Below are 11,088 nucleotides of genomic sequence, written 5' to 3'. Positions count from 1 at the left end.
GGAGAGACCTCCTCTCACGTCCCACAGGGTTGGGTGACTAATCAAAGCAAGTTTTGAAAACTTACTAAGTATCAGGCATTGCAGTCTTTCAGATATTTTTATTTAAGTTCCATTTTAAGATACTGAAACTGGGCCTCGGTAAAGTGGAGCCAAGTAGCAGAAATAACAGCCAAAAGAAACCCAAGGCCAAGCAGATGCTGGGCCCTCACAGTGCAATTTCTGTCCCTCCCAGCAGTGGCCATGTCTCTGGAGGTCACCTGCTAATGACACAGCAGGTGCAGTGTCATGTGGGCCTGGAGATCACAGATACGGGGTAAGGTCAGAGCACAAAGCCTTGATCTTGCTGTCAGTGTGCACCCAAGGCTCAGCATGACCAGGGCTGCAGCAGCAGACCAGAAACACTCCCTCCTACCCTCTACTGGGTATGGTGGGTAGGCCTCCTCCTCCTCGAGGCTGCAGGGAGCAGGTGTTGGCATGGCCTGCCAACAGGACAGGGCTAGCTTTGGCAAAGGACTGAGAGCTGAGAGGAGAGGGGCCTCTGGGAAGGAGTCACACTGGAGAGTAGCTGCATGTTCTCTGGTGACCCCAGCACCCTCTGCTGCTCCCAGAATGCTGAGGTTACTCTCTCTCTCTCTCTCTCTCTCTCTCTCTCTCTCTCTCTCTCTCTCTCTCTCTCTCTCTCTCCCCCCCCCCCCCCCTCTCTCCCTCCCTCCCCCCCCCCATCCTTCAGCATGGTTTTCTCTTTCCTGAGGGCCTGGGCTCAGCTTCCTTTTTGATTTGCATCATCAACAATTTCCTGACCTTTAGCTGAGTCTCTCATAGCTGGGCCTCCAGACCGCCCTCCTCCACTCTCCCCCAGCAGGGCTGTAGGAGGCTCTCCATTTCACAGAGGAGGGACAGTGTCTGGGATGCTCATTTACCAGAGGACCTCTCCATCTTCCCTGCCCAGGCCCTAGCACCTACTTCTGGTTTCAGTATCCCTAGTCTTGACTGGCTCTGTCCGTCTCTTTTGGGGTAGATGGTCCACCTGCTCTTGTCCCCCTAAATCAGCTCACCCCACCCCTTAAGCCCCAGGATTAAGCTAAGCACAAGTCCTGGCTTACCTGCCTGCATGGGAGGGGAGGGGGCAGCCTCCTCTCCCACAGAAAAGCAGGTTGATAAGTCTTCTGAGTGCCCCCACCACATAATATTTGGTAATTGCCGATGTTCCCTGATGTGTAATGATCTGAGACCAAGCTGTACAAAATATGTGAATTAAATGTACCGATGTTACATACACCAGGAAAGGGCTCTGGTGGGGAAAAGTCAAGTGCATGCAGTGATCCCTAGGCCAGCAGGAAGAGCAGAGAAGAGAATTCCCGCCTGATGATCTCAGCTGCTTCTAGACTTCTGTTCCTCTCTTGTCCTTTGGGAGCTTCCCTGGGCACACTCACTGGGCTTAAGATTGCTTTCCCCTTTTATATTGTGCTCCAACAGCCTGCTAAGGACTGTAGCTGTAGCCCAGTGGGTAGAGCTTGCCTACCATGCATGAGGCCCTGAGTTCAATCCCCAGTACCTCATAAACCCGGCATGATGGTTTGCACCTGTAACTCCTGCTTTCAAGAGATGTAGGTGAGGGGATCAAGAGTTCAAGGTCATCCTTGACGACATAGAAAGTTCCAGGTACATGAATCCTCTATCATTTTTTTAAAGCCTGTGAAAGTCTGCTCACTAGGTCAGAGGATTCCTGTGAGACCCTGTGGAGTGGGGAGAGGCTACCACCATGAAGTACAGTCCTCCATGGGTGACTGGGACCACCGGAAGCTCCTTCCTGGTTCTAGAAGCTACAAGTCCAAGATCCAGATGTGGACAGGGTTGCCTCCTGCTAAGGCAGTGGGAGAGGATGTTCTATGTCTTCCCTTGGCGCTCTGTTGGCCATCCATCCTTGGTGTCCCTTTGTAGCAGGAGCACCCTGTCCTTGCCTTCAAATTCTTATGTCATCTCCCTATATACACAGCTGTCTAAATTCCCCTTGGTTATGTTGGCACAAAAACACAACTCGAGCCACAAAGGGGTTAAGAGATAGTTTATTCTGGAGCCAAATATGAGCGACCATGGCCCAGGAAAACAGCTTACCCCAAATTCCATGTTCCAAAGTAAGGATAGTTTTATGAAGTTTTTAATAGTAACAGAACAAAGAAAAGTTATAATTTAAGATACTTTTAAAATATATTAGTGGAAACATTAAGTAGGTGGTTACAGCAAAGAGAGATCTCAGCTATTGGCCTCAAATGCCGTCTACTAACACTCAACATTTTGGTTGGTAGACATTGGCAGTCTGTTAATACATTCCAAAAGGTTTTTATCTGTTAGTCACAGGATATTAAGTCAGAAACAAAGGTTGGCAAGGAGTGGCTCTTTAGGGGGCTGAAGATGGCCCATGACAAATGGTACTTGGGCCCCGGACCTGCAACATTCCAAATGTTCCTCCATCACTGAAGTTCTGATCAGTTGATCAGCCTTTATGGAATGTTGTTTTCAGATGCGCTTTTCTCTGGGAACTTTCATCCGCAGTTGTAAGAACACCAGTGTTGGATTCGGACATTAGTTGTGAGATGATGACATCATCATCTTAACTGGATCCTTTGCAAAACTCCTGCTTGCAGATACGCTTTATGAGATACTGGGGTTAAGGCGTCAGCACAGTCTGTATAGAGCTTACCTGTTCATTCTGCCCCTTCAATGTAGATAAGTCCCCTGCGGCCCCAGAGACCCAAGAGTCAGGTGATCAACGTCATCGGAAGTGAAAGGCGCTTGTCTGTGTCTCCAACGTCACCGTCCTCCCAGCAGACACCCCCACCAGTCACACCAAGGGCCAAGCTCAGCTTCAGCCTTCAGTCCGGTAAGTGGAACTTGCTTTGTTCTTCCCTGAGGTCCCCCTTGACCGTGGCTCCACAGTGAAGGCCCCTTCCTCATTAGCAGCCCCAGAGCTTGATGAGCTCCCGCCGCCCGGGGAGTCCCTAAGGATGGGGTGGGGGATCTGGACTTCAGCAACTCAGGCGGAAACCCACGGTCAGCCTCAGAGCTCAGCGGATGGAGGGGCAGTCCAGGACCTGTCCAGCCCCTGGAAAGGAGGTTTAAGAGGCACAGGGGGCTGATGTGTTCTGAGGCCTTGGCCCTCTGTGTCCAGCAGGAATGTGTGGCAGAAGAATTGTTACTCAATGCCTAGAACTTTCTGTCTGGGATGATAGGCGACTGCACAACACTGTCAATGTATCACCACCAGGGCTTGCACACTGGAAGAGGGTTAAAATGGCAAGTGTTACGTCACCTCTACCTTACTGCAGTGATGCAAGCACACAGGTGCCACTGTTGATGACCGCTGTTCTCCAGGCTCCGTGACAGAGCTCCCCCATCTGCTGCCTGACACTGCTGGCAGGATTTTCCCATTTTCAGATAATCACTGGGGAAGACTCCAAAAGCCGCCCATCAGCAAACATGTCCATTTTTCTCTCTTTGATTTAAAATAAAGCAAATTATTTGCAAGACTCATAACATAGACTGAAAATAATACCCACCTTGGTGTCCTCCCTCTGTTCATAACCGTATTTACAGTTTGCTTTAATAATCCATTGTGCCTCCCTTTGGCTCTGGAAAGCAATTCCTGACCCCTTGCTGTCCTGCAATCATGGTTTGCCCTGCTGAGGCAGCCGTGCAAGGCGGTGGCTGGCTGTGTACCCCTTCGCTGGACTCCACGGGATGGAACCTTCCAAGTAGCCACTGTGGCAAGCTGCCTTTCAAAGCCTCAGCTGTCCACAGCCGTTGTCACTCCAACTGTGTACATGCCACGTGGACAGTAGTATTTGCACAGTAAATCGACAGGCTGCTTCAATAGACAAGCTGGTACTTGGCAATTTCCTTTCTAGAACATTCCATTGGAAGGGACCTCCAGTCTTTGTATTCTCGATCGCTCCCTGCCCTCTTCTCTGCTTCTTTGGCCCACGTTCTGTGGAGTAAAGAGTTTGCAAGGGTCAGGTTGGGGGTCAGGAGCAGCCCATGAGCCTTCAGGCCCAGAAGATTTACAGGCCTCAGTGTAACTAGATCTCAATTTTCCAGGTCTGGAGCTAAACGGCAGCATGGCTGGGGGCGATGCAGCCGATGTCCCACCCCCTTTGCCCCTCAAAGGCAACATGACAGATTATGGTAATCTAATGGAAAGCCAGGATTTGATGGGCTCATCCACGCCTCCGCCGCCTCCTCCCCACCAGAGGGTAAGTGGGATCTTTCAGATTGCAGCCGACTTACTTTGGGCCTACAAGAAAAAAAACACAGGCTGGACCTGGATTGCTTTTGAGAAGAGCTCCCAGGCAGGACTCAGGTATGCACGATCTGGGGTTCTGCATCCTAACGGTAACGACAGGGAGGCCCACCTTCCTGTATGATGCCTCAGAATTTACAGCTGGCTTGTCCTGGCCTCTGAGGTCGTTTCTGATCGAGGTACCATTCTGGTAAGCTGTTGGTTTTGACAGCATCTTTCCTGCCAAGAGGTCTGTCTGAGTGCATTGAAATGCTCTGTTGCCCTGTAGGGGAGGTACGCTTTGTTGTCCACCAAGTTGACCCAATGGTTCCTCTGGGCAGCAGTGTCCTCGCACTGGAAGCTTCCTGGTGGCCACAGGCGGTCCACAGTGTGGGGACACGCTGGGCGCAATCCCCTCATTATGTCATCATCCCACCTCCATCTTGGCTCAGAGTGCTGGTCTGGCTTCCTCCACTAGTCCTAACCCTCCTGGGCGTGAGTAGCCAGCCTGAACCTCTCTTCAGCACTGGCCCCCAGCCTGGTCCCCATCAGACACTGTTTTAATCAAGTCTAATGTGCTCCCCACTGAGCAGCCTCAGACCTGCTTGCTAACGCAGATATTAGATTAGTCCTAAACTCCACACAGTGCTCCTGGTACCCATGGCTGCCGTCAGGGATTGCTGTAGCCCTGGCCTGTCCAGTGTTGTTGAGGGTTCAGCGTGTGTGGAGGCAAGCTCCGGGAGGATTTGTGCAGTAGCCACAGGAATGTCCACTTCCGGGTCCCAACTCCCAGGCTCCATCATTCACAGCCTTATAAAGTTACATCAGCTCAGTCTGAAAAGTGAACAGCCCAGTTCACATTTGTACAGTGTGTCCTATTTTTTGCTATTCAGCCTCCATAAAGTAATGATGTAGCCATGGAGCCCACACAGAGCACTGAGGATGTGGGGCTGGTTGGTAGTAGCTACTGCAAAAGGCAGGGAGTTTATTCTTTATCCACAGTAGAAATTCTTCGCCCCCTCTTTTTTTCCCTTCCTTAGTGAGGCTTTCTCACTGAGTGCTCTTGTGAAGTTTCTACTTTCTTCTTGTGAAAGAAGGACCAGGGAGGCAGTTCAGTCAATAAAGTGCATGCTATGCAAACAGTTTGAGCCCCTTAGAAAAAGCTGGGCATGTTGGCAGGCACGAGTAAGCCCAGCACTAGGAAAGTGGAGACAGAGTCCCAGGACTCCGTGGCAGCCAGTCTAGTCACATTGTGAGCTCCAGATTCAGTGAAAGACCGTATCTCAAAAAATAAGGCAGAGAACAGCTGCAGAAGTTGCCTGATGCCAAACTCTGAACTCCATGTGTGCATTCACACGTGTGCATGAACCAGCACACAGTCACATACATTTACACACATACAAACGTACACACATTCAGTCACGGATGGAGAGAGGGTGCTTATTAACTGTGTATTTGATTATTCCTTTTGTTAAGGATACTAACCACACATGGGGCTTACTCTCCAACTTGGAAGCCAAAAGTGTCATTTAAATAGGAAAACATCTCCCTAGAGACATCACCATGATGAGCTGGCCCTGGAGAAGGAGCCAGGTTACCTACCAGGGGGATTTTCTAGGATCCAGAGGGCTCATTACAACCCATGAAATATAAACTTGACCTTTCTAAGCACTCGTAACTACATGCTAGCACAAAAGGATGCTTGGAGAGTCCAGAGAAACCTTGACTTCCTCAGGGTGTTGTAGCCTAATGGCTTAATGGATTATATCCTTATTTTATTAGAAAAGCAAAGATACCCCCAGGTCTCCCTAACAACCTGAGAATTCTGAACCTGGAATTGCAAGTTCATTTCTGTCACACATCCACACGGGTAAGACTTTATCGCTCCAATCCTGGATCCATCCTAAGCTGCGAACACCACTGGTAGTGATTAAGTAAAGGACTGCTATGCCGTGGCTGTGGCTCAACTTATGAAGGGTATGCGAATTCAATCAATTACCCAGATCGCTTTTGCTGTTTGTTTCCAGTCTAATTTACTTGCAGCCTGAGCTTAAGTTAGGTGACAGGCTGGCGGTTAGTGTGTCATAATTAGTGCATCTCCCCAGGTGGCTCCCTCTGCACGGGCCCTGAGAGCCATTTTTGGATAATGATTGTTCATCTACTGTGGGAGGTGATCAATAGTCTCCTGTCACTCTCATTGATTGGCCTCAGGCTTGTCGGCGACTCTCTCTCTAGTTGGTGCCATTTTAAGCGGCCATTTATTTCAGAGGGGTTTGTAGTATGACTAGCCCTGTGAGCCTTCATTTTGTTTAATGGTGATAAAACCTATATTCTCCTATGTGGCACAAAGGGAAACTGGCATCTAGTGCTGTGCTTGCCTCAAGCTGTGTTGGTCCAGCCTGAAATTGCTTTGTGGGGTATCAGGATAGCTTTCCATATAAACATACACACACATAGTGGATGTGCTTAGACCATCAAATCAGCATTTCTCTTTTTAAAAAAATATTTTATTATTTTTATTTTATGTGTATGAGTGTTATACCTGCATGTAGGTAAGTGCACCCGTGTTGTGCAGTGCCCTTGGAGGACAGAAGACAGTGTCAGATCCCCTGGAACTGGAGTTATGGGTAGTTGTTAGCTGCCATGTGGGTGCTGGAATTCGAACCCGGGTCTTCTGCAAGAACAGTTAGTGTTCTTAACCAGTGAGCCATCTCTCCAGCCCCCAAATCAGCATTTCTTTCCACAAGTCCTGCCAGCTTTAAAAAGACAAGAATACTGTTTCATATTCCTTTCAGGTGTATGTGTGTTTGCGTGTGTGCTATGTGTAGGTGCATGTGTGTGTGGGGGGAGCCAGACGTTGACACTGGGTATCTTCCTCAGCCACTCTCTGCCTTATTTTTTGAATTGGGGTCTCTCACTGAACCTAGACACTGACTCAGCTAGACTGGCTGTCCAGAAAGCCCCAGGGATCGTCCTGTCTCTGTCTCCCCAGCCCTGGGATTAGAGGTTTGCACCACTGCACCTAGCTTTTTACATGGATCCAAACTCAGGGCCTCAGACTTGCATGGCAAGAGCTTTACCGCCTGAGCCATCTCTGAGCCCGTCACTTTCCACTTCATAATGGCCATCACCACGGAAGTCCCTTTTCCTCCATATGTTCAACACTGGGATGATTCTGTATTTGCTTGTCTGGATCAGGAGGAAACAGGAGTGAGGGGCGTGTCACTATTCTGCCTTTCGAGGCTCTTTTCTCCCATTGAGTCCCGCTCCAGCCTCTGCTAAGAGGCTGTAGGAAGTCTAATGTCCACGCTTGCCCATAAGTTACATGGTGGTGCTGAGGTTTCCTGAGGCTGCTCTGCCGGCCGTGGGCTTCCACCCCTGCCAGCCTGCCACCTTCCTCACTTGCCCACTCGCTGTGCCCTTGGTGACGGAGCCACATCTCCAGGGTACCTCCTGTCTGTCCTAAGAGCAATGGGCAGCTCTTCTGTGTCATTTGGTCCTGACAGGCCTGTGAGTTGGGGTTTTCTATCAGCTGTGCGGTTGTACATTCGTTTTCTTTCTTGGAGACTGAATTGGTCACTTTGCTCACCTCCACAGTGCCTCCTAAGTGGCACTTTGAGAGTGGAGAGGGTTGTTGGGGCTCATTATTTGAGGGGTTTCAGTTGATCACCCAAGGGAAGGCCTGGCTAGGGCAGGCAGCCATGAAGCGGCAAGAGCTTGTAGAAGCTGCTGGCTCACATCTTAGCTAAACAGGAAGCAGCAAAAGGCCAGGAAACAGAACCAGCAATAAACTCTGAGGCCTCTCCACCCCTAGAAACCCACTTCCTCAAACAAGGCCTCTCAAGGGCCCTACCATCTTCCCAAAACAGTGCCACTAGCAACACATGAGCCTGTGGGGCATGGGAGGGCCGTGTACATTGAAACTGTAGCAGGAACTTAAAGTCCTCTGCGGCAGACGGGCCAATCCAGCTGGTACCTTGTTCCCTTGACACACAGCTGTGACTGCAGCTTCGGCTGGTCATCTTTGGCCACTTCCCAGCCTCAAAGAGAGCTGGGGCCCACAAAATGGAGAATGTTACGGACTGGCCTAAGCTGTCAATTCAGAAAGCAAGTGAGGGTCTCTCATCACACTCTGGAGTGCCTGTCCGAGGACACGCCTGATCCCTAGACAGCAGATCCATCGTAGATCAGTGGCATTAGATCTAAAATGACAAAGAATGTTGACTGAAGGAACTCAACTGTCAGAAAATTCTGTGGCTGCAGCTAGCTCTAAGCTAGACAGGATGGAGCCAAGTTATCAGGAGGAGCCAGTAACTGTCCAAGTGTTCAGATTAACTTCCCACTGAGGCTGCTGGGGCAGGTGAGACCCCACCAGGGCAACAGTGCTTCTCTGTGAAAACATCAGCACCGTGACTTCTGCCTCCTATTTATGTTTCCTAGCATCTGCCGCCTCCACTGCCCAGCAAAACACCACCTCCTCCCCCTCCGAAGACAACCCGCAAGCAGACCTCAGTGGACTCCGGGATTGTGCAGTGAGCATGCTCGGAGGAATACACTGTCCTTCCTCCCTGTGCATCTTCTGTGCCTGCAGATTACCTCCGTGGGCCTGGGACGTCTCACCTTAGTGCAATGGCCTTTCCTGAGGAGTCCTGTGTAGCCACGGAGCAAGAATTCACGGACACCAGTGGGAATATAGGAAGTGCGTGCTCTGTATTTTTTTTTACTGGGGCCCCAACATGTCAGTCAGAGAGGGATGAGGCCAACCCCTTCCCCCAAAGAAGCTGTGCAGTAACTGTGTAAGGATCCTCACCTTCTCTCCCCAGACCAGACTCTAGTCCCCTCCAGGGCTGACTGCTCAACTCCATCCTTGCTGAATCTGCTGTGTGACTTTGTATGGGTTCAGTATAACCTCAACTGACAATAGGACCCAAGTTCAGCACTTCAGAAAAGTTCCTAGTTTTCCTTGGCATAATTTAAAATAGGATATTTCTTAGCTACTGAACAGCTACTAATTTATGGAATAGAAACATCATTAAGAATCCTGGATCAAATGGAAAATAGAGACAAGCACAGGAAGATGTATTTTCATTCTGTTTTCTTTAATGACTACATAGTCCACAAGGGGTGGTTTAATCGGGTGATTGCTCTGTTCTCAGTCTGTACAGAAGTTTGTATATATGACGTTTCTCAGAACTCACCTTAGTGTTTGTGGCCCTGATGTTTATTATAGTGGCCCTCTGAAAATGATCTTCAATATGTGTTCTTAATTTTTAACTGCTGGAAATGTGTTTAAAAAAATAAAACATCCGGGCGTGGTGCCACTCGCCGTTAGTCCCAGCACTCGGGAGGCAGAGGCAGGTGGATCTCTGTGAGTTCGAGGCCAGCCTGGTCTACATTATGAGTTCAGGCCAGCTGGAACTACAGGGAGACCCCGCATCAAAAAAAAAAAAGAAAAAAAATCCCACAAATTAAATTTGTTTTCCCAGGTCTTGACAATGTTGATGGACAGTGATTTTTTTTTTAAACTAACTTTGTATAACCTAATATTTTATTCTATCATCTATATTTTTTTATTTACTGTGATCATGATTCTGCCCTAAGAGGCTTCAAAGTTAATCACTGACAATGAAAAATAAATGTCATTTAAACGGCTTCTAGTGTTTGACTTCTTTCTTTAAATTTTATTTATTATTTTTATTTTATGTGTATGCATGTATTGCCTGCATGTAGGTAAGTGCACCTGTGTCGTGCAATGCCGTGGAGAACAGAAGAGGCTGTCAGATCTCCTGGGACTGGAGTTACGGACAGTTGTTAGCTGCCATGTGGGTGCTGGAGAGTTGACTTCTTTTTTTTAAAAAAAGCATTTAACATAAAATCTAAAATGTTACTTTCTTAGCTGGGCGTGGTGGCACACACCTTTAATCCCAGCACTCGGGGGTACAGAGAGACACTGTCTCAAAAAGACATATGTACATATATATATATATATATATATATATATATATATATAGTCATCTATGTATATGTATTATATATGCTACTTTATTAAAGAAAAACCACTTACATATGCACTTACCCATCTTGTTCAAACATAATTTGTGTGTACATTCTTGTGTATATATGTGCATGGATGCACATGTGTGTGTGGCACACATGTGTGTGTGTGTATGTGGAGGCCAGAAATAAACTTTGTGTGTCATTCCTGCCACTCTCCTCATGTTTTGTTTTGTTTGGAGCTCAGGTAGAAAGTGTCCACATCCCCATGAGTGTGTGCACACATCCCCCTGAGTGTGTGCACACATCCCCATGAGCGCGTGCATGACCTCACAGCCTAGAGCAGAGCTGTGCTCTCCTGACACTTCCTTTCCCTGCTCTCTGGATGGGTATTGCTGATGCCTTCTCTCCTGCCTCTGTTGCTGCTAATTTGAGAGAGGCCTTTCTGTCATGGGGTATGTGATTTGGCTTGAGAGGCCTGGATGCTTGAGAGCTTTCTCCGGGACCTGCCACACTGGATGTTAGATGACAGTGGGTCTTCTGCACAGCGTGAAGGCTCTCATCTCCCTCCTTGCAAACGTGCTCAGTCGGTAAGAATGCCTTGTGTATGCCCTCAGCAGGCTGGAAGAAGTCTCTGAAGAAGCCAAGAGGCCCAGGCACCCGTTGTCCTGTTAGAGCTTACTCCGACTTCAAACTAAACATAGCAGTTGAGGGAATGGGGAGATGGCTCAGTGGGGAAGATCACTTGCTGAGTAGACATGAAGACCTGAATTTGAATCTCCAGCACCCATATGAAAGCCCAGGCATGGCTGTGCATG

The 11,088-nt window shown here is 48.7% G+C and overlaps 1 protein-coding gene across 1 annotated transcript in view; it reads left to right on the top strand.

The window, feature by feature from the left end:
* LOC103733379 (dedicator of cytokinesis protein 1) overlaps window positions 1–9,928 on the top strand; it is a 362,643-nt gene extending 352,715 nt beyond the window's left edge. The window contains exons 27-29 of the mRNA XM_008832196.3: window positions 2,728–2,881; window positions 4,096–4,250; window positions 8,717–9,928. Of these exons, the coding sequence (XP_008830418.2) occupies window positions 2,728–2,881; window positions 4,096–4,250; window positions 8,717–8,812 (405 nt within the window). The 3' untranslated portion in view covers window positions 8,813–9,928. The remainder of the gene's footprint in view (window positions 1–2,727; window positions 2,882–4,095; window positions 4,251–8,716) is intronic.
* The last annotated feature ends 1,160 nt before the right edge of the window (window positions 9,929–11,088 follow it).

Source organism: Nannospalax galili, unplaced genomic scaffold, assembly GCF_000622305.1.
Source record: "Nannospalax galili isolate Female #2095 unplaced genomic scaffold, S.galili_v1.0 scaffold810, whole genome shotgun sequence".
NCBI classification, from domain to species: Eukaryota; Metazoa; Chordata; class Mammalia; order Rodentia; family Spalacidae; genus Nannospalax; species Nannospalax galili.
This window is presented reverse-complemented; position numbering and strand designations above follow the sequence as displayed.